This window comes from Melozone crissalis, unplaced genomic scaffold, assembly GCF_028551555.1.
Source record: "Melozone crissalis strain CALT ecotype California unplaced genomic scaffold, PUWL_Pcris_2 ptg000029l_1, whole genome shotgun sequence".
NCBI classification, from domain to species: Eukaryota; Metazoa; Chordata; class Aves; order Passeriformes; family Passerellidae; genus Melozone; species Melozone crissalis.
Window position 1 is genome coordinate 16,710,750 of NW_026535807.1, and position 24,244 is coordinate 16,734,993.

The window sequence follows — 24,244 nt, forward strand, 5'->3', positions numbered from 1 at the left end:
AGTTGAACCTGGTAAATCTGTAGTTTGCAAGTCTGGCAATGATCTTAAGTGGGCGCTGGTGTGTGTTGAGTAAAAACAAAAGGATTTCACAATATCAGAATGATACAATAAAGGGATGTAGCAAATTGTTCTTCAGGCAAGGGCAGCTCAACAGGCATTAAACAGCATCAAAAATGTTGGTTTTGCACAAGCTATTTATTCCCAGCCTCTAGATGCCTGAGAAAGAGGCAGGTTGACTAGTGAGGGACCAGCATGTCACTTGCTATTTATGCTCTCACAAGTGACTGAATTTGACAGGGACAGTTGATAACCTTCTGAAAATAACTGAAGTATCAAAGAATCTGCGTCTTAGCTAACACAGATTTTTGGTTTTGCAGCTTGCAAAAATGCAGACTCTCAGTCTAAGGAGATGATCTTGCAACTCTGCCCTGGAAGTCATTGAAGTGGAATATCTATCCTCTAGGGACAACTCATAACTCCCTTTCTGAAGATGTCTATTTGTCTCTTACTGAGAATTTTAAAGTCACCTCTTTCCTTCGCAGTATGTCAGGTACAAATGCTGCTAGGTTTTTCTTTTTTTTTTAATTTAGGTAATTAGAAAGGCTCTTTTTCATGTTTAATCAGAAGCAGATTAGTCAAGTTAACCTATGTGGGGCAATCCAGAAATTACAACTCTCCTGATCAAATGCACGTAGCTTGGGTCATCCCCACATTTCCAACTTCTCTAATAACTAACACCTGTAGGTCTACCAAAAGATGATGAAGATTGGCATATGGAAGCTTGGGAGATGATCCCTTCCAAGCACTCCATCTTTCAGCATTCATCTGCACATACACAGAGCCAGGTATAGCAGGAAGAAAACTGGAAGACTTTCATACGCTGTCTGTTTTTAGCACATCCCAGGTGTCTAAGGCTGGGACCTCAACTCCTGTCATTAGCAGGGAAGGGAAGCACAGGAAAGCATTCCCCAGCCTGAATGGCTGCTGTAACTGATGCTGGGGAGGTCCGTGTAAGCAGCAGTGGAACACCAGCCACAGCTTCTTCCCATGCCTGTGTGTGCAGTGATTTACTGGGCACTGCAGGCACTCAGTTCAGTTTAAGGATTGCTGCCTACAGGCTCTCTGCTGTAGCAATGGACCAAACCTGATCAAGTTAGAACACCTGCCCAATTCTATGTACTCCAAATGGAAGAAAGGGCAGAGCAAGTATCAACAATCAGAAAAAGAGGGATTCCCAAATTCCCAGATACTTGGGAATTGCTCTTGCATAGGAAGTTAATTCATATGAGCAGAAGGGTGGAGAGAATAAGGAGAGGCATTCAGTTAAAAGCAGTGTCATCTATAATTATAGATTCCCCAGTGACAACAAAATAAATTGGGAATTGTAGAAACACTGAAGGGAAAATAAAAGTTGTCACTGCTGGTAAAAGTAATAATTAATTCTGGAGCCTTCTCTCTCTGTGCTCCTCACCACCACCTCGGTGGGAATGTGCCAGGCTCTTTCCCAGCAACAGAATTATTTCTGTAAAACATTTTTGTAAGTTGCAATACCTCTGTAACTGAAAATAGAGGCAAATGCAAGCGCTTAGTGGGACCTTTGAAACCCCAGCTGTGAAGACTCATTAACTGTAAGTACATTTTTGCAGATGCACAGCTCTGAATCTGACTCATAACTCTCCTCCCATGACAGCAAGACCCAGGATTCAGGTAAAAAGGCTTAAGATAATTGATATGGATCCTTACTCAGGCAAATTAGGAGGAAGAAAGCAGCAAAGAGGAGACTTAAGGGATATGGTGAAGGAAGGGGGATCAGAAGTTGGCTCTGTTGAGGGATCCATCATTTGCAGTTTCAAGGCACAAGGAGGCCAGTATGAGATGGGAATCTATGTTTTATCTAACAAATTTTATGCATCTCACTCTGGTATAGGAGAAAACAGCTCTAGTTTCAAATACCAGGTCAGAGTAAAGGCCCTTCTTGAATAGTTACTGGGGATTTCAGTCATTTTGTCCTTTCAAGGGCTGGAAATGTTCAGGTTTACCAGGCTCAACTGCACATGAGGGTAGTGTCTGCAGCTCTGGGTTGCTAAAGGACAGGATAGATATGGGGGAGATGCACAATGAAGCATCTCTCCCACATATAAGGCATATGGCAAAGTGGAGCACTCAAGTCACAGCTGACTCAGAGCTGCACACGAGGGTATGCACCTACAGTCACATGTGTGTGTGTCTGTGTGTGTCTGTGTGTGTCTGCTGTGTGTGTCTGTGTGCACCAACAGCCGGGGGAAGCATCGCTGCCAGCACAGCTCTTCCCAACTGCATTCCAGAGAGCACAAAAACAGCAGGGTCAAAACCTGCAGTAGGAGTCTGTCAGCCACCAGCCTCTGAGTGAGCCAGCATGCTGACACACACCAGGGAGGAGGGCAGACCACTTGGTGTCCAGCAGCTCTCTCCTGCTGGCATTTCTAAACCCGATAGAAGATTCTGGTAACAACAACATTTAAACCGCGCTGTTGTGTATTATACAAGAACAGATCTTCCTTCACAAAAACCTCATTGGCTTTCCACCACCCCACCAAAAAAAAACTTTTAAAATCTTCTAGCAGCATTGACCGAATTGTAAAGCAACCTGGTTGGCTTCCATGCATCCGATGGCCTCTTCCAAGAGTGAAAACTCCACGCAGACATAGCCATAGTCGTAACCTGGGGACAGCATTTAAATACAGACGGGAGTCATGTTAGTGCCTTGTCATACAGAAAGCCACATTAAATCATCAATTTCCCTTTCCCTCCAATGACAAGCCCTCTAACCACCACCCCTCTACCTCAGAATGCAAAAGAAAGAAACCAGGGACTAGCTGGATGATGATTAACTGTGCAGTTTACCATGAACATTAATAGTCGTGTTCCCACTTTCCCTTACACAACTCAGCGACAGTCACACCCTTTCTCAGGGCAAGAAATAATTGCTTTGGTGTTTGTTTTTTCTAAGTTATAGTGACTTTCCATTGCCAGTTTCACATGTGCTACCTTGGAGGCAGCACTCTCCAAAGTAAGTGTTGATAAATCATTTCCAAGTACCTTGCTGCAGATATATTTTATACGAATAGCCAGCATTTTAATTGGGCAATATTTCAGAGAGAACTAACACAATTCCTTTGCCTTCGCTATTTTTCTTTCAACACCTGCTTACTTTTTGAAGTCCAATCCCTTGCATTATGAAAAAATGCAGCTGAGCAGGAATGAAAACTCCAACTTTCTCATTTTGGTGTAGATATCACAGTACTCATAAGAGGGTGTGGGAGCTTTAAGTTTAGATTCAAGAAACTATAGAGCCTTTACTCTTCTCACTCCTTGGAAAGCTCCATCACTGCAGAAGGGGTCCACTGATTTAACTGTGTACTCCAGCTACCTGCACTGAAATATTATGTCCCAAAGTGCAGGGTGAACACTACAGAATCTAAGACCAACTCAAGATCCATCCCTGATGTTGAAACTATCTCCAAGAACTGGAATGCTGAGGAACAACCTAAAGTCACAACCTCACCCCTCACATGTCAAGGCCACCACACTCCAAAATAGCACTTTCCAGATGATCACGGGCAGAGATGATTGTACATGGGCACAAGCAGTGAGAGAGAGTTTGGCTCCCTCCTCCTGCTGCTCTTTTGGCTGGTTTGGAACAAGAGGAAGGCTGGTCTGCAAGTGATTTGTGCCACTTCAGGCACCTAGCTGTCGTGGTGAGGAGTTCTCTTTCCTTCTACTAAAGATGCACATCTCAACTCCAGTATTTTCAACCCATGTGTGTATCTGGTTCCTACTGCTTCAGCCCCTCACCTTCCATGAAAAGGTAATTCCATACATGCTTCTCCCAGGCAAGGCATTCCAGCCTCCTGGGAAACAGTCCCCATCTCCCTCAAGCCTCTGCCTAAGAACATTTGCTGCATTCCCTAGTTTTTCCTTCTCTCTCACTTTACCATCTTTGTACTTTACCACATCAAAGACCAGACCACACAAAATTATTTCATCATCAAGCCCTACTGATTTTTTTTTATCTTTTTCTTTTATTCTGGGAGCTCTTTGCATGCTGTTCTAACAACACAATCCTGACTTTGCACCTTTGCCTCTAATAACAAGACTCCAATTTGAATCTAGCACCTCTTCCACCTCATAGAGGAATTTATTCAATTTTCCCATATTATTTTAGTCAATATAATTATGCCAAATGGAAATTTATCAATCTGCGTGCTGTTCAGCTCAGTGGAAGATGCAGTCCAGCAGCACAACATCTGTAGTGGAAGGCAGCTAAAGGCACTTGACACTCGTACATCAAGTGGGCACCTGGAACTAGAGGTGTGGTTTCAGCTGGCAGAATTGACAGAACCAAATTGATTCAGCTGTTCCCACAGCATCCATTCTGCTCTGCAGTACAGCCACACCGGATCACATTTTGAAAATGAAGGAGTTCTCCTCTCTGCAGAAGGCAGCTGCTCTCCAGAAGCAGTGCTGCCCCTTGCTGGGAGACTGCTCTGCATTCCAGGCAGTCACCTCTGCTACTCCCTGCACAGTGTGCAGCCTCACGTGGTACATTTTAAAGCCTTACTCAAATCCAGAATTCTCGAGTCGCTTCTTTCCCTTCTTTTTAGAGAAGGGCTGCATGAATGATATTTGTCAGCCCATAAGGCTCCCGGTTCCCCTTCAGAGAGGATTTTTGAAAGCTTGCTGTAATCAGCAAGGCAAGATCAGAGCACTATCTTACTTCTATGTGTAGGAGACCTCATGAGAGAAACACAAAGCAAAATTGCAGAAGTTTTCATTCTATTTGCTCTGCAATAAGAGGACATTCACATCCCAGTCCTCACGAAGGGAATGAGTAGTTTAGACATGAATTTAATCCAGCATGACACAACTGAGAGTGCAAGGCTGAATGTTATATAGAGACACAAAAGCTCAGACGCTTGGAGGAATGTACGCCAGAGGATCATTCCAAGCATTACATGGAGACAGTTAAGGGGAAGCCCAGCACATTTCTCCTTCTGCACTTTCCCCTCCTCTGCTCTCCCCCACCGAACTCACAAACACAGCAGCAATAACATGTACAAAAACAATAACCATGGGCCCCATATCCTGCCACAATGCAGCTCCAGGCCAGACGTTCAGCTCTTGCGGTCGGCTCGCAGAGGGACGCAGCGTTCTGGCATTCACTACGAGCTGTCCTTGCACAGACAGCACCGAAGTGGTGATGCAAGAAGAGAGCAGCCTGGAGCCACTTGCTGAAAACCACTGCTGAAGATGTGTGGGGGCTTGACACTTTTCCCCTCCTCCAGATCCAGAGCTTTGCATGGATCTGACAAGCACACTCAGGATGTGAGAACTAGGGAGGAACATCAGCCTTGGGCGGCACGCCACCCCTGCCCTGCCCCCCTGCCCCCAGCTCCTCCACAGCATCCTTCCATTTTAGGCCATGGCAGGGAGGCAACTGAAATGGAAGCCTGTGGAACAATGGCACCACATCTTCATAAAGCAATGGCTGCTGATTTTTCCACCATCTGCAACAATCACATTACCCAGAGGACAACACTTGAAACAAAACCAAGGGGCTTGAGGCTGGTTTTTAAGGGGGAGCAACTGCAGAGGCTCCTGCCACCAATTGTTGTGCCTCTTCTCTGCCTCCTCCACAGGGCTGGTTCAGCTCTGTGTAGCAGCTGCTGAACTTGGATATTTTTGTTTCCAAAGCCTTCCCAGAGTTTGCCTGCCAGAATGCCAACAATTTAGGTGCTATTACCAGAAGCAGGGCATAGGATTTTGATGGAGGAACAGGGCCAGGCACCCAACGGCAGGAACGGGTTCCATAGGCATCCCAAGGTAAGCAGTGCTCCCCTGTGAGTGAGAGCTCTTGGAGAATACCCTCTGATATTCTTCAGGCCATAGAAGTAAAACCAAAGCAATCAAACCAGCAAAGCAAAACCACTGCAGAAGAACAGTGTAGGGTTTTTGACTCAAAGAGGCCTAACTTCACAGGCAAGGTTTCACATGAAGATATAAATCCTGGCCTCTTCACTTATTGATCAGTACAATACTACAGTTTCAGGATGCACAAGAAATTAGAATGGAGTAATGATTTGCAGAAGTATATATGATCAACATAAACTCTGTCAAAAAGGAAAGAAATCTTCTGTGGTATTTCCCCCACACAACCTCTGAGCATGCTGCAGCACAGCTACACTGTCCAAATGATGTTTCTAACAGGAACACTTGAACTTGCCCAGATTTTGGCCCTAGCACAGCCATAAAACACTCATGTCCTCATCTCCCCCTATGCTTTAGGTCAACTGTGTAAAAGGACTCTTGTACCTTATTTAGCTACTTCCTTTCAGCTGTGCAAGTCTACAGTACCACAGGCTGTGTACGACAGATGAAATCAGAATGCAAGGAGAGGGTGCACATAGATTGCAGAGGACTTCTGCTTTCCCTTAAGTGCTTCTATGTATACACAATCCTTTACGGATGCTCCCAAAGCATGCTCGGCTGTCTTCTGCACTGAAAATGGCACAAATGCTTAATACTTAGGAGCAGGGACACATTTAGAGCTCCAGGAAGCTGCTCTGTGAGCACTGGAATAAGGAACATTCTGCCTCTGAAACAGACGTGTCTTAGCAAAGTGAATTTTGACAGCACATGGAGGGTCCCTGCTAGCATGCAATAGTTTGGCTAAAAATCCTGAAAGCCTGCTTTAAAATTACTGTTCTTTGGCTTCAGATATAGAGATCAAAGACTTGAGATTTAAAATAAGTCTTGTCTCTATACAGACACAGTTTCTACTGAACAACTGACACATAGTAATGTGTTACTTCACCATAGTTTGTTATATCAAAGATCTAAATAAAGGAAAACCATAATGTTGTTCTCAGAGGGGCTGTAAGCAGTGTGAAGACAAAAAAAAATTCTCTGGAGTTTTAGAAGACCAAATGAAAAGATCCTGTAGTGACAGCAGCCCTGTCTGTGCCAAAGCAAAGATAGTTTTGGAAAGAAGGCAGGATGGCAACATGACAAAGGCAGCCAATCCAAGAGGCAACCCAGCTTCTTGATCCTAGGAATGAGTGCAGTCAGTCGTGCTCCTGCATAGCCCCAGCAAGCTGAGGGCATTGGGTCACCTCACATCCATGGGGAGCCACCACCTGCCTTTGCAAAGACAACTGTGACAAACCCTCAGCTGCTGTGGTGCAACACAAAGATGTCCCTTCTCCTCTGGGACAAGAAGAGGTCTCCCATTAAAGTAACTCCATGGAACAGCTCACCAAAGGACACTACAGTGCCCTGGGCAGCTGGGCCACCTGCCAGCGGGGTGGAGGTCCCTGCATCTGCCAGGTGGGCCAAGCAGCCTCAGGGCAGATGGATGCAATGCAGTCTCCTAGGCAGAGAGCTTCCCCACCACCACTACAACACTTGACTTGTGTTTTTTTCCCCTAGGATATGACACAACTACCACAGAAGAAAAGCATCTGCAGTTTTGGAGACTTCTGGGATTCAGAGAGATGGCACATTAAAACAGAGCCATGGCCAGCAGCTGAAGCAGGAGATTGTTGCTGCTTGCTCCCTCCAGAGACAGCTTGGCAGAGCAGGGTGCAGCTGAGGAAACGCTCTGCAGAGTTTCACCCATGCTAGAGAAGAAAGTTCTATGGCTCCAAGGGCAGCTAGAGCATAAAGCATGGAGTGACTATGAAGGACTTCTACATCCCTGAAGGAATCTGTGGTCTCACACACTGACCTTTGGGGAGCTCAGGTAATGGAGAACAGCGATTGTGCACCCTGTTCTCAGAGAATCTGCCATCTGTGATTGAAAGGAAGATCTACCTCATGAGTGGGAGATTTTGGCAATGTGCCCATGACCCCACGCACAAGATTTGCCTGTTTCCTTCAAGGAAAGATGCAGATGTAGGTCTGTTATTATTCACTCATACCAGAGTGAACAATACTGGAGAACACAGGGCTTTCTCTGGATCTCTGTGCTATTACACTGGGCTACTATTAGGAGGCATCATACACTCAATGCTTCCAGGGAAACAGGAGCTCCTGGACATGCTCAGGAATGGCTGTACCTGTGTTTACTCAGCAGGCACTGCCTTTGCAGAGAGGATGGGCACCAGAGTAGTGCCTTTTGTGCCAGGCAGAGGAAATAAATCTGTCCCACCAGTCTGAAAAGCTGGAGGGCACCCCCGCAGCACGGCAGGGGCAGCAGCAATCTATCTATGCTACCACTGAAGCCAAAATCATGAGCTCTCTCAATACCAGCTGGTGGATTCTGAGCATCCATAAATTTGTCAGATCTCTTTACTGCACAGATAAATTGGTCTTCAGAGCTACTAAAGCTGAAGAGCTATACTAGAATAAACAGGACAATCTGCAACAAGCTATATCCCCAGTCCCTTTCAAAGGCTGAGTGTTTACAAGCCACACCTGCTGCTGGGAAAAGGCCTGTCACTTCCTGCTGTCCCTCTGTGTAAAGAAGTACACTCTTACACACTCATTCATGACAGAGAACAACACTGAAACCACAGGAAATGAAACAGAGCTATATTCTGAAAGATAGAGCACTACAGTCCATTCTCCTTCCTCCATCCTGGAGAACAAGACACAGAAAGGACCTGCCTGAGACAACCTCAAAGGTGGACACCAGCAGCTCCATAAAGTACAGGAACTACTACAGTCAGAGCCCCAATGGCTGTCAACCCTTCTTGGCCCAAGGAGGACAGTTTATACACAGCACAAAGGAGAGGAGAGAAAAAACCCCAATGCTAACACTGTACACACTGTAGTTTTATTAAAGACAAACTATCACATTATGTTTGTACAGAAACCTGGAATCTGAGGAATGTTGGGGCCCTCACTAGACTCCATGAGAGAGGACTGTGAGCTGCATACCTGGGAAGATGTTCCACCCAGGAACTTGGTTTTAAAGTGCTGCTAATGTGAACCTGGTGTCCAGGATATATGACATGGCATCTCAGCACAAAGTAATCAAGGTAATGTCAGTACAAAAAGCCTTGAAATTTTGCTCCAGAGATGCAAAAGGAATGAGCACCTTTATAAAAGTGAATTCTGCATGTCAAAAAGGCTGTGAGCATGTTTCATGGATGGATGTGTTTGTGGCATTTTCAGAATAGGCCTTATAACCCTGCACCAAGGCTGATCACCATCACAAACACTGACTTAGACCAGATTTGTACTTCCTATTTCCCAAGCCACCACATCACAGATAAGGCAAGAGGAGCAAGAATCCCTTTTGCTTCCAAGAGACAATGCACTAGTGCCCTGAAACCAAGCAAGGCAAGCCAAAAGCCTACTGCCCACACAGCTGGGAAAACTGGCAAGGACTGCTATTGAGGACCATGGACTAATTCCAGCTAAGTGTATTTTTTGGTTCTTGGCACACTATTCTAGCTACAAGCTAGAGTCAATTGGTTCAGGGAGATCAGTGCTGAAGATATTTCCACAAGTGCTGGCAGGTGAGCCCTGCAGAACTCTGCTGATCACTGGGGGATCTGACCACACCTCAAGGGGAAACTCCTTGTGTGCTACAGGATCTCCTGAGCTCAGGGATGGTCACCTCAGCTCTCAGCAAGTGCCTGAGCTCTGCATGCCTGAGTCATGGCTGATGCTGCAGAGTGAGCCACACAACCACCACTGTGCAAAGCACCAAGCACAACAACAGGAGATTCTTCATCCTGTGGTGCATCAGCACCAGCCTTGATGGTGAGCCAAGCTGCCCTCTGTACAATTAGCACAACAGGCCAGATGCCCCTCTGCACCACAGCATGTGCTAGAGCCATCCCACAGCAACCCACAGCGTGTGCTGGTACCAAACCCAAGAACCCAAGTCCTTGTGGCACCTCATCTAAGTCCAGAGAGCTGGGGCCAAGCCCTCTATATGGGGAAGCCACCAGCTCACCACAAACCCACCCTTTGGAAGGGTTCCCCCCTGGGCACTGCATCACTAAAGAAAGGAAACAAAAATGTTTTTTCTGTTTGGCACAGTTCCAGAAACACTCCCTCCCCCTGCAGAGGAGCAGCTCACCTCTCCAGTCCCACCTAAAGCTGAGAGCTGCAGCACGATGGCACCTGTGGCAGGAGCAGCATCTTGCCAGCATTTCTGGCCTCCAAGAGCTGCCCTACCCAAACACCACCCACAGCAAGGAAGCTAAAACCCCGTTATATGTGGGCCTGACAAATGCACAGCCAGGTCTGCCTCAAGGGAAAGGTGATATCACTGCCTTGGAATGCACTCCAGCCATGGAAAATGGAGAACTTATCCCTGCTGAGGAGAGATGCACCAATTTGAAAAAAAAGACCTGCACCAATTTTTCCATTACGAGCTGGAAACTTCTGGACTCTTAGATTATGAGTTTTAGCAAAATAGAACACTGAAAAATACAATTCTGAATTCCAAAGGCTTCCTGATATATCCCTGAAACCAATGATTCACTGTTGTGATATACAAGATAGACTGCACTTGGAAGGGGGAAAAAAAAGCAGCACCTTTTAAAGATTTATCTAAGGGGCTTATTAATATTTAACAGGGCACCAATGCGGCAGAGCTTAGAGAGAACAAGCAAGATAATCCAGTTTCTTGTAGGACTTGGCCAAGGCAATTTTAAGTTTAACACAGGGAGGGATAAGGGAAGCAGTTCCAAGCACCACATAAGGGGCTGGCCTGGACAAATCAAACAGAACATGAATGCTAGGGCAAGAAGGAGGCCGAGCAAGCAGTAAAGTACATTTAGTGGCAATAATACTTGCTAAAACAAAAGCTTTTCAAAATGGAGCAGGCAGCTGCCATAAAGCAGCTCATGTTTCCAGGAGACACTACATTTCTTGGGTGGTCCTTCAGCACAGGAAGGAGCCTGTCCTTCAGCAGGAGCCACCTGTGTCCATGTGGACATGGCTCTGGCCCCAGGCATTACTGCTGTTCTACCTGCTCCAGGCATTCCTGTTCCACAGGTGCTTTGTTCCTCAGGGGTGCTGCATTGTGTTCCCACATACACACCCAGGGTTCAAAAGTGAGTATTTGCAAGGGTCAAAACAGGGTTAAAACCCCAAATCTCCCAATTTTTGAACTGCTGCACTAATTTAGAGTACATAAAGGGGCTGGGGTTAATGTCACAATTCCTCTTGACTAGAATCCAGCTCACCTGGTCCCTCCAGGTCTACTTCAGAGCTCCTCTCCACCCTAGTGAGACAGTCCAGTCTCTACCAGGCTCTCCCAGCCCAGCAAAAATTCTTCTCAGTTCCCCAGATGGGCTTATGGAGTGAGCTAGAAAAGTCTTGTGGGCTGCCAGCCATTTCTCAGGCTCACTTTCCCTGAACAGCTTTCACAGCTGCTGGTACCAACACTAACACGAATCCTGGTTGGAAAACACATGTTCCAAGCTTGTCCCACTGCATGCTGCATGCAGGAGAACAAATTGAACAGAAGGCTCACTGTGGCTTGTGCTTTCACTTATTACTCTGGACACCACTGCAGTGTCCTTTAAGATAAGCAGCCCTTTAAGATAAGGCTGGCTCCACGTGCTTCCTTCTCCAGGGCACATGTGAGTGACTCAGCCAGAGCTCTGTGCATATCAGACCCTCAAGATGAGATCTCAGGCTTATGTCTGACATTACTCAGGGAAGTAGAAATAAAGCCTTATGAGATTCAGGCAGGAGATAAGTTTAAAATATGATCAAAATCAAAACCAGGGCAAGGTGTGTTCATGTTAGACTCCTCAAAGGTCAAAGGTGTCAGCTTCAAGTTCCTGGCAGTCAGCACTGAGGCAGGAGCATGGACAGTAAAAGGAGGAAGAGAGACCCCATTCCATGAGCAGCCAGTGCTGTCACACACTGCACCAACACCTCCAGGGAGGGGACACCACAGTGTAAAGCCACATGAAAGCCCAGCAAGCAGAGACAAGCACCTTCAGATGGGACAGGGGAGCTCACAACCCCTTCCCAGAGAGCTGCTGACAAGTCATCACCACAGGCATCTACAGGAGCAGTGGGACATCCATGCTCTGCCTCCACACAAGGCTCCAGGACACCCTGCACACCAAAGCAGCTGATAGTCCTTGAGAAGGCTCCACAATCACCTCAAGGTTTGTTCTTTGCAAAGGTTAATTGGACAGACATAACCAAACACACTTGAGAACGCAAGCTGAAAGATTTAATATAGTTATTTCTGCCAAGGCATATACATCACACTAGAAGAAGCCCTCCTCCCCCCAAAAATGGATTTGGCACTTCAGTCTGAATGTACAGGCATCGACTCAAAAATCTAACTGATGGAAATTACAAGTTAATGTCTTTTAGGGTAATACTATAAAGTCTGACTTTGACATTTTATCATTGTAAATATCTGCCTCTTTGATTTAAATAGAATTACTATGCCACTTCTTAAGGTCTCTCACTGCCTTGTTTAAAATCTAGCCATCATTTCAGTTTGTGGGCTTCAGAGACAAAATAATCTAAAGAATCAACAGCTTGAATGCATACCAAAATCACACCAGGTATATTAAGAACAGAGTTCCATTCTCAGCACAGCCTTCTGTGAAAATAGACTTTCCTTCGCACATACAGGGTATGTAAAAAAAGGGGCTTTATAAAGAAATTGAGCTGCTTTTTCCAAGAAAAATCAACCATATCTTTTTCCCCAAACCAGAAAGAGTCTTGTAGAAGATCATACAGTGGAATCATTACACTGAAGCTGCTGAGATAAGCTTTATGATAAGCGTTATCTTTTTGAGAAACTGATCCAAACCTCACTTATTTTGAGTTAATTGCGTGTTATTTGTTACGGCTGTTATTGTTCCCCCCACAGCTGCAGGCATTCTTCTCTCAAACACACTCAACATGCATACTCATGATTAATGTTATTTTTAACATTTCTGGACAGCATTTAAAAATATACAACCCACTCAGACTGGCTTAGCACGTGCTCCTCTGAACCAGGCTGCCATTGTCCCACCGAGCCCATACAGCAGTGCAGGTGTATCCCAGAGACATCAGTAATCCTAAAGGTTTGCTTTTCATTCTTATGGATATTTACACACACACCCCATCATAAAAGCATTGTTCAGCCCATGACTGGCCTCTAGTTTCAGAGGTTTAGCTTTCCAGAAGTTAATATTAAATCAATACAGTTCTCTAGGAGGAGCCAATGTGGAAAGCTGGATTAATTTTACTACAGCTTCTAGTTACCCAATTTCTAAAACAAGTGTACACAATGCAGGAAGCTTTTATTGCCCTAGACACATCCATCTTGTGCAAGAAGGATCAGAGAGCTGTTTAAATGCAGCCTCAGGACACAATGCAGAACAAAGACTTGGGAGCCTCCACGTAACCTGGAACAAAGCTACGCCGCTTAAATGACTGATGTTGACTGGACAGGGTTAAACAACAGCTTTACACAGCTCATAAAACACCAGCTAATTTTAACTTCATTCTTTACCCCCCCACAATTGCCAGAAAAACTTTTTAAAAAGCCAACTTTGTAGCTGAAGAGACAGCCTGGAACAGAATGCAGCTTTTGGAGAGACAGCAGAAAACTGCAGCCCTCGCATCACATGTGAGCACCCGCAGATACCGGAGCCTGTGCACATAACTTCAGACACTGAGTCTCATCCTCAGCAGCCTTTGAAACAGGGAAGGGGAAGGAAGAAACAGCAGCTCTCTAATGAGGGCAGTAAGTCCTAATAACGTACATGGGAAGAGACTTACAAAGAAATTTTCAGTTCAATTTATTTATTACTGAAGTGACATGTTTCAGAAGGGGAAAAAAAACCAAAACAACTGACAAATCTCATCAGCACAGGCAAGAAAGGAGCGTGTTGCAATTATTGTGTTGCAGTCAGTGCTGTGTGGGTGACGACAGCAACACTGAAATATGCTTAGAAAAGAGGGAAGGAAGCAAGAAATACTAACTGTGCCCCTTAAGCCCTGCTTGTTAGGCCAGATTACGTGACACAGGGATGTTCTTTAGTTCAAAGGTTCCTGAGAAGGTTGTGAAATCTCCTTTGACAGCTTCCAGAAGCAAAAATACACAAATACCCCACTGCCCCAGTTTCTCAACACATTGGAAGCCTTTACATAATGTATTGACACCAGCTGAATTCCAGCTGCTTCACGTACAACTCATACTGAAAATATGAAAAAGCACTGATGAACGTAGAAGCCTCTGCTCTCCTAGGTTTAAAAATGAAATTAAAATAAAATACCAGTTTCCAGGTATTTCCTACTAGCATGATCCACACCAATCCCCAGGACTCACCCTTCCTACCATCGCACATCTTTGTTCCAGTACAACTCTTTCATAAAGCAGCCTTGTAAAATATTTCTTTCTTCAGAATCCTATACACACTGATCAGAAGTACAGCAGAACTTTATTCTTTGAATGAGGAAGAACATCCAGACCCAGTATTTGGATATCTGCTTATAAAACTTACTTTGTCTTTTTATTTAACCTGTCTTCGTACCTAAGCAGGGCACCAGTTTCAGGTTACTGAAGGAGAAATGTTAGGATGGAACAGGTTTCCTGAGGACACTATTTGTGCAGCATTTGTTCCACAGTAAGACCACCTCAGAAACAAGATTTAGAACATTCCAAAAGGATTTAGTAATAGTTAAAGAAAAAAAAAATTATGGAAAAATTAACCTGCTGTCCCATGGCTTTACTCTTGATAGCTCCTAGAAGAGCCTTAGTGCTTTTCCTGCTGCTCCTACACCTCTCCAGAGGCAGCTGGACACATGCTTTACCTCTGAGGCAGCAGTGAGTAGTACACCCATCAATTTTGAGGCCAAGAGGACAAACTACAAAACTCACAGGGTATTTTCATTAAAAAATACCTGCAATTAGGGAATGTAAGACTTTAACCAAATTGCCTAAGAGGATATTGGTGTAAAAAATACCCTGTTGTCACCTTGAACTAGAAGCACTGGAAAAGCATCCTCACCTGAGCTGTAATCTTTCAGTCGCAGGTCCTTCACAGGTGTCCCATCAGGCCCTCGGAAAGCGTTGAGGATCTACAGGAAAAACAAGATCCACTTCATCTCCAAAATCAAACCTCCAAACCCAAGGTACTTGCCAATGCACATTTCTGTCTCTCCAAGAGTTCTGTTCTTTCTAGGTTAAGGCTGTTACAAACTGACACACTTTCCAGCAGTACCTGAGAATTAAGTTCCAGCCGTACCTGAGAATTGTTACTGAGTTTTCAAAGTATTTTTGGGTTTTGTTTGAAGAAGTGAGCACCATTTACACCTCAATTCAACTATTCAAAGGTTTATTACACTGCTTTCAGCCAGACTCAGATCAGATCCTTATTTAAGGTCAAAGATGTCCTACTGCCTTTAAGAAAATCAAAGTACAAGAGCAACTGTTCTGGGTCTTATCATCCTCTGAAGGACAAAGTTCTCTTGTGAGTTCTCCTTTATCAAGCCCCAGAAGATGATCACTACAGCTAGCCCTAGCAAAAACTGCTGCATGTAGGGGTTCTCATGCCTGGAACCTTCACCAAATAAACAAAAACCCCAAAACTGAAGTCCTAATTCATAGGAAATTGAGCTACTTTCACCATGTAGCCTACATCATTTTATGGGTATTTTTTACTAAAATCAGCAGGAACAGCAGATATCTTTTCCATCTTTGTAAGATCTCATTTAAGCAATTTCAAGTAACTAAGAACAAACAAGTTCGCTCAGACACTACTTGTCTTCTGAGCCCAAAATAGTAGTAACAATATTTGGTATATATAAAGCAGTGATGAAGTAAGGCATGTTGCAGAGTCTGGAGTCAAGGCTTCTAGCTATCAACACCCCACATGCAACCACAGGAAAACTCATCACTTCCAGAAGCCCCAAAAACCCAGAATAATCAGATAACAGGTAACATTGCAATGACTTCTAAATCTGGATTTTCCCCTGGGGAAATGACAGACCATCTGATATGCCTTAACCAGACTTCAAAGTGGTACTTTAGAAACCCTCAAGAGAAGTTTCTGGATGAGAAACATCCCACTTACATCATCCTTTGTGGCAGTTTCAGGCACTCCTCCGAGTCGAATGAGCTTGCTTGGCTTCACATACTTGGGGCAAGTCCGGTAATCTTGGTCCTTGAGTTCACACAATCAAGATGGGTTTACAAATGAGAGATGCTGGCTCACAAGATACACAAGCAGCAGCAAAATAAAGCAGGGGAAAATTCAAAGGCAAAGGCCCATAAGCAGCCTGATTTAAAGCTTTAACCCCTTGCTGGAGATTCAGGGAGCTCTGGAGGAGCTCTTCACATGCTCACTGAGCTGTATAGGAAGATATAGCTCCAGGAAAACAAAATGGGCAGATCATATCTCTCTGCTTTCCAGCAGTGGGAGATTCAAATTCAATAGCAGTTATTCAAATTCAATAGAAGTTATTAACTCAGTAGTTACCACTACCTTCAGGTTTAGAAGATAACTCTGAAGGAAAACAAAGTATATATGAGATAGTAATACACAGGCCCATCCAAGGCAGGAGCTTCTCTCTGATACTGCCCATAAGCAACATCCAGGGCAAAACAACAAAATACATTTATCTGTAACCACTTCCCCTAAAACCCTCTGCCTGGCCATTTTCCATCTGGGGACTTTCTGAACCAAATCTGGTTCTACACATTTAGCAACTCTCACTTGCTAAACTGCACTTCTCTTGGGAAGTATTTCTGAGACAAAAAGGGTGCCCATTAAATAACCTGGAGCAGAGAATGATCTCAGAGAAGGATGGTGAATTAGAATAGAACTGAAGTGATTGGACATGGATGAAGACCCCTTCCCAACTCCTCCCATTCTTTGGCCAACACACATTTAACAGAGACATCAATTGACAAAAACACCTACCTGAAGGTTCTTATAGGGCCTAGAATCTTTGCTGGGTTTTCCTTCTGCAAAGGATTTGCCATGTTCATAATCAAACATTTGATGCCCCGGCAGCCGGTGATCCACATCCCGATATTCCATGTTCCTGTAGTCTGTATCTTGCCTCCCAAGGAAATCCAGGTCACCTTCACCCTTTAACCCAAGATCAGCATCGGATCTTTGCTGCTCCCCCCCAGAAAGCTGCTGCTGTTGCTGCTGCTTGTTAGCAAAGGTCTGAGGTTGCTCCTCTTGATCCTGAAGAGTAGGAAGAGGTCCACGGCTATTCTGGAAATTGTGTGAAGTGTCATCTTCAAGACCCAGTCCCAGGGATTCCTCTTCTCTGGCTGGTGCTTCCGAGTGCTGGAATTCTCCTTTTTGACTACCAAAGGGATTTCTATCTAGACTAAGTGCAGACTCATCTCTTTTGCTGGTGCTTAAACCGGAGCCCTCTCTTTCTTCTAAAGGTACATTAGGTTGGTTGTGTCTAAAATCTACAAGGCTTTGATCCACAGGAGGCATTTCCCTATCTGAAAAGTCCATGGGAGGAGCCACATCTCTGCTCCTAAAGTCCTGATCAGATCGGGATCTGTGTCTATTTCTGAAGTCTGACGATGGTGCGTTCCTGTTTCTGAAGTCCAGATCAGAGGTGCCCACGCCCCTGAAGTCCAAATCAGGTACATCCCTATTTCTGAAGTCTGAATAGGAATGTTCTCTGCCCCTGTAGTCTAACTCAGACATGTCTCTTGCCCTAAAGTCTGAATGAGGCCCATCTCGACCTCTGAAGTCAAAATCATAAGATCCCCTTCCCCTGAAGTCTGAGGGAGGTTCCTCCCTGCCCCTGTAATCCATGTTGTGCGCTTCCCTGTCCCTGTAGTTCATGCGGAACGTGTCCCTGTTCCTGTAGTCCCCTGAGGGAACATCCCCAGCCCTGAAGTCCATGGGGGGCCCTTCTCTCTCCCGGAAGTCTCCAGAGTACATATCCCTGCCCCTGTACTCAGAAGGAGGCGGCTCCCTACCTCTGAAATCCATCTGAGACTCATCTCTGCCCTGGAAGTCAGATGGTGGGAAATCCCTGCCCCTGAAATCGTGGTGCCCATCCCCACCTCTGAAGTCACTACGTGGTCCATCTCTAGCTCCATAGCTGAAAGAAGGTTCCTCTCTGTTGGCAAACTGAGGATTGAGGAGGCCTGAGAGTCCCTGGATATCAAAAGGAAGTGATTTTCTGCCAGAGAAGTTGCCAGAGTGTCTTTCTTGACCAAGACTATCAAGGGAAGGAGGATATTCCCTGTTCCACCCGGGAGCAAACCTTTCTTCTTGGCTCCCACTGTAGAAATAAAGACAGTATTATTCATAACGTGCTTAAGAGTCTGAAATCTACACAGCAGCACATTCTTCTCTAAACTTTTATAGAGCTGTGTAACAGTCTAAGATCCGCAGAAGATATTGATGTTTGGCAGTTTAAGATGAGGCAGCATACGACAGATGTGAGAAAGTAAACTGGGGTGCTCCCATTTCAGCACAATTTCCAGAAGCACTCAACAGAGAATACCTGCAACATTAATGGGTTAATGATGGTAGCAATCCACATAGTCCTGCACTGCACACAGCTCTGCAGCTGTCTGAGGTGCCAGCAGCTGGTGTGTTGGTTCATTAGCATCACCAGCACACGCCTGTGAGGAGCCCAGGAGCTTAAGCTCTCTGGGCAGTATGGAAACAGCTAAATTAACACATCATCCTGAGGCACATGAAAGCAGAGGTTACCAAACAGGCTTTACTGACATGCTACAAAGACTCATTTATGCTTCCTTGTGCTGCAGTCCAAACTGGAAAATTCTGAAACCATCAGTTCACTGAGAGTGCCTCACAGGACTATGCCAACCTTCAACATCCAAGATATCCCTGTGCTCGTGCCTCAGACGTTCTTACACCGAGTTCACAAGACTACAGCTATGAGTTCTCCCAACATCTCCACAAAAACACTCAGGAAGAATTTTCCTCTTAAGAGAGTTCAAAATCCAATGGGGCTTTTTTTTTTTTTTTTTTTTTGTGGGCTGGAACTATCTGATTTTTCACCTAAGCAAGGCTCTAATACATTTTTTAAAAAACAGAATGATACAGTATCAGCACATTTTAAAATAACACCAAATGCTACCCAAAGCAGTGGACATTTCCTTAGCAACTACAGTAAGTCATGTTGTACTCTGAGTTTCACTACAGAATCACTCACCAAGATTAATCAAAGCATACACAGATTTCCTAAGGCACACGGTCCATTTCACCACCATGTAGAACAGCAATTAAAATTTGGATCAAGGTTAGCATTCCCCACCCAATACATTAAAGAACGATGCCAATAAAATCCACTTAAAAATCATTAGAACAGCACAATTGATATAATCACAAGACACAATCCCTCATTTACACTGTTACTACACGTTCTGGAGGATATTGATTTTTATCAGCTTTCTCAACACATTACAGTAGACAATTATTTAAAGTATTCTTAGAGCAGAAACCTTAGGCATGCCATGAGCAGTTCCTTTATCATGGTGCTTTTCAAGGGACTGAGGTGCACACATGAGCAAAGGATGAAAGAATGATGCCCAACAGAGGAAAATTCTAGATTTTGGTGGCTTCATTTTTATAGCCAGCACTCTCTTGCAAACACAGGTCCCAAGTAACCACCAGAGGAACATAAGCTAATAAAAAAATTGTGATGTACAGGTCAGCTGCATATTAATCTTTAGAACAGTTGCAGTGACATTCAAAAATGCCTTATGAAGGAGTATATGGGGATACAGACTATTTGCAAGTGCATGTAGTCGTAGGACAATGGGGAATTGGCTTAAACTGAAAGAGAGTGGGTTTAGATTGGATACCAGGAGTAAATTCTTCCCTGTCAGGATGGTGAGGCCTTGGCACAGATGCCCAGTGAAGGATGCCACATCTCTGGAAGGGCTCAAGGCCATGTTGGGCAGTCTTGGAGCAGCCTGGGATAGTGGAAGGTGTCCCTGCCCACACCAGGGATTTGGAACATGATGGTCTTTAAGGTCCCTTCCAATCAAACCATTCTGTGATTCTATGATATATGGACTTATTAACCTCATGGAAAGAATTAAACTCTCAATGTTTTAATAAAATTGTGTGTGCAATCAATGTGCCAGTATTTCTGAACTTATTTTCTTCTCTTACAGGCATTAACAGCACATAATACGAAAAGCCATATAGCACATCACATTGGCTCACAACAGCTAAACTAAGTATCACTAGAAAAGGTGGTGTGGAGGACTAGAAATATTAAAAGCAGCTGTTGCTTAAAAACTAAATTTAAAACTTCACAGAAATGCAAAAACCATCAATTAACTTGTCTGTTCTTTGGCCATCACAACTAGCTCCATAGAGACCTCATAACTTCTACCAAAACAGTAAACAGTGAGTTTCCAAGGCTTATTGTATTTAAGAACATTCCTGAAATAAACCATACATTGAAGTGCTTACCGAAAAGACCCCATTCTGTTGCCTTGTCGATGGTCTCCCCACATTTTGATCTTGGCTGGTAGGCTTCCAGAAATGGTTAATTCACTCTAACAACACCCAGACACCACAACCTGTTGAATAAAAAGCATGATGATAAGCCACAAGGCAAAGAACACACATGACATGAGAAAAACATTGCTGGTTAGAAGGGGTGTGTATAACATCTGATCAGGATCCACAGATATACAAGACCACACTGAGGCATGAATGAATTCAAGTGTTGCATTTCTCCATGTTCAAATTTGTAAGTGCCAAATGACTCCTGAAATCAAACTGTCAATATGGTGGGCAAACAATTTGATATCTGCTTTGATTAACATAGAGCTTTCCAACATACTGTGCTGTCTGACACTATTCAGGGTGCAGCTAGAAAAGTGAGAATGCCGCCATCTACAAACAACAAGGACCGCTGCCGAACAACAGTTTGCAATTAATGTTTAATCCAAACTAATTTTGCCAAAAGCTCTTTGCTGTTCAAGGAAATTATCACCATTCTTGGTCTACCATGGATACTCTGCCCTCAGAAGTATGTAGACAACAGAGGAGGTTTTGCCAATAAATCATGACAGGCACTGTTCTCCAACGCTGCCCTCATCAAGTAGAGTGACGCAAGTAACACTTGCCTCAACAGAAATCTAAAATTTCATCCACTTCCTCCCACCAGCAGAGAAGGTGAGGATTTCCTGGCGATAACCAAAGCCAGGACTTGAAATAGGAAGTACTTCCGTCTTTCCAAAAGAAAAAAAAAGGCTGCAGCAGAGCATGGAGAAAACTGAGGGAGATAGCAACCTGCTGGCCTCAAACCTGCTTGCAGTGAGGCAGGAGGGCTGCCATGCCACCAGACCAAGGCTGGGACACCTGGTGCTTAGACACTGCTCCAAAGAGGGATTATTTCCCTCCAGTGGCTGAGGGGACAGAGGACAGCACAGACAGTCACTGCCAGGCCTGGCTGGAGCAGCTCTTGGCACACAAAGTCCTGTTTGTTCTGCCTTCCAAAGGTCAGCGCTGCCATAGCACAGGCAGGTCAGCAGAGCAGGTTAGGTCAGACCTTCCACCAGGGAGCAATTCCAGGTGCTGCTGCTGGCAGCTGTCTGTGCCAAGGAGCTGAGGGAGCTGCTGCTGTGCCAAGAGAGCCCATGCTTTTGCCAGGGTCCACTGCCCACCAGGGAAGGCTCAGGTGGGAGCCAGGGACAACAGGTTCTGGCAGAAACCAAGCATGCAGAGGCTGAGGAAGGCAGCCTGTGCAACCACCACTGATCCATCCACCTCAGTATCACTGCCAAGGAAACAGGTTAATTCCATTGGCCACTCAGTCTGCTCACATTTTACATGGCTCTTGATAAATAACTGCCCTGGTCCCAAGGATTTCCTCCATCTTTCTAGGAGGAAAAGTCCTCTTTCTAAGAGAACCAAGACCACACCCCCTCCATGGCAAGGGCGGGCAAAGGGAGATGGTTTCTGTTGTCAGCCAGTGCTTTCATCCGAGATCTTTTGCAGCCTGCAGACCTCACATTTCTTGCTCTTCCCTTCTGGATTTCCCTCCCCCACTCCACTTCTCTTAAAATCAACAACCTCACCAACGCTTAAAAAAAAAAAAATCCCTTGCCAGCTGGAAACTGTTTAGACACAATATTCAAATTATCAGAAAAGGAAAAAAATACCACTGGACAGCTACCAGGCCTGGCACAGCCCTGCTGGGCCATGCAGCAACCTCCGGGAGCGTGAGGTCATGGTTCAGTAACACAGGGAGCAACAGTGGCTCTGACAGCCCCCACTCAGCCTGGTCCGCTCCCCGCCTGCGCCTCTGGCAAAGCACCGGCTGTGAGTTGTGCCAGCTCGTGCTTTTCTGGGTCTGCACCACAGATGACCCTCACAAGAGAGTTATATTTAACCCAGGTCACTTCAGGGATACGCTTTACCACACAAGCCCGCTAACCAAGGTGACAGCAAACTGCAGGACAGGGACAGAAGGGTCTTAGCCTGGCTTGCACCGAGGCCAGGATCTCCTGAAGGTACACCCTGCTACAACTGCTCCAAAAAAAGCACACCGTGATGAGACATCGTGAGGATTCACCCTTCTGCCACGGGCTGGTACCTGCCAGCTCAGCTGCCACCTGCCAGCTCCCAGGTAAATGCTGGGAGACAGGTCAGAGCGAGGGAAGCTGCGTGCCAAACACACCCCGGGCCAACAGTGACCGTGACAAAAAGCCACCTGCGTGCTTGGAACCGTGCACCCATTAGTCCTGTCATACTCTGGTCACAACCAAGTGTTTGAGGATTTGGAAACAGTCCAGTCACTGGCAGAGCCCAGAGCAACAGCTCTCTAGGACAATAATGAGCAGCTACAATTACCCTGAACATTTGGGAGGCAGATATGCATCATCTTTCCCTACTCCTATCCCAGCTGGCTCTAACTCCTGGAGGCAAAGCCTCAGCTCCCCCAAAGATACAGAGGGCACAACTAAAGGAGAAGCTCCTTTGTGGTTTTAGTTCCTCCAATGACTCCTGGCCACACAGCCCTCCCAGGGGAGGCTGGTGGAGCTCCGGATGCTCCCTGGCATCACACCCAATGGCTTCCTCAGGACTGTGCCCCTGCCCTCCCCAGGGCTTCCCCAGACACCCCTGGGGAGGCTCCTGACTCCACTTCCCAATCTGCACGTGCCAAGCCTGACAGCAAACTCTTGGAGCTCTTTTTCCAATTTATATCCTGCTATGGGAAAATAATGGCTTTGATCATGGGGATTGTGCAGCTGAACCAGACTAAGCAACTGGTCTTCTTGAGGACTAAATAAAGGCATCTGTCAAGGGGCCAGCACAGCCCTCAAGTGTCTCCTCACCAATTTACACCCAGCTTCACACCTTTTTCCCAAATATGGGGGAGAGAAGGGTAATTGGTGACAGACTGGGTGCTATTTTCAGAAAAATACTCTGATATTCAGAGCTTCTCTCCAAACAGATTTTGCCAAGACTTGGTATTTATAGAGCATGAGGAAATCAAACACAGAACTACACACGAGAGCAGAGGAAGCAGTTTGCTGTGGAACAACTTTCTGTACTCAGTAAAGTTTTTGTAAGGCTGAAGAAAGGAAAAGGCCTCTGTGAAACCTAAGTTCTGCAGGAGGTACAAGAAAAAACCATTCCCCAAAGCTACAGAAACTTCAAGTAGCCAAGAAAGGCAGTTACAGCCAATGTTAGATAGAGATCTCTAATTCAGAAAAATATCAAAAGCAGGTCACTGACATGTGGAAGTGAAGGGAGAGGGAACCATTTTGGCTCTCATAGGTGTCAGGCTGGAGGATTTTCATTTTAAAAAAAGGATGTGTATACTTTTCATCTGTATGATGCTTCTAAAAACATGTATTAGAGACAATTGGGTGAATTCCTAACACACACCCCACCCCATTACTATCCTGACCTTGTTTGTCTCAAAGGACTTCACAAATTGTTCCCAACCAGTGGATGTTGGGAAAGACTCACACCACAAACACCCTGCCAGGACAGAAAAGTGAATTTCATCTTCAGCAGCATTGTCAAAAGTAACATCACACAACAGCAGCAACCGCAGCCTCTCAATTGTTTTAAAATCAGAGCACGGGAGGTCACTGCCATCACTTCCAGCCGTTCCTGATCACCGCCTTACGTGGCCTCCACCAGAGCCAGACCACATCCTGCCTCCACCTAAGGCTTTACTCACAGCCCAAAATCTCGTTTAGCCCATCACTTGGGATTAAATCCACTAACACACAGCTCCCATCAGATCCCTCTGCATCCCAGCACGAATCCAGCCCACTTCGGTC

At 45.3% G+C, this 24,244-nt stretch overlaps 1 protein-coding gene across 3 annotated transcripts in view; it reads right to left on the minus strand.

Annotated features, from left to right (window-relative positions):
- RBM6 (RNA binding motif protein 6) overlaps window positions 1–24,244 on the minus strand; it is a 58,012-nt gene that overhangs the window by 33,182 nt on the left and 586 nt on the right. For all 3 annotated transcript variants that reach the window (XM_054281265.1, XM_054281267.1, XM_054281264.1), the window contains exons 2-6: window positions 20,409–20,518; window positions 16,893–18,234; window positions 16,044–16,133; window positions 14,979–15,048; window positions 2,627–2,700 (exon numbers count right to left, since the gene is read on the minus strand). In XM_054281265.1, the coding sequence (XP_054137240.1) occupies window positions 2,627–2,700; window positions 14,979–15,048; window positions 16,044–16,133; window positions 16,893–18,234; window positions 20,409–20,452 (1,620 nt within the window). In that variant the 5' untranslated portion in view covers window positions 20,453–20,518. The remainder of the gene's footprint in view (window positions 1–2,626; window positions 2,701–14,978; window positions 15,049–16,043; window positions 16,134–16,892; window positions 18,235–20,408; window positions 20,519–24,244) is intronic.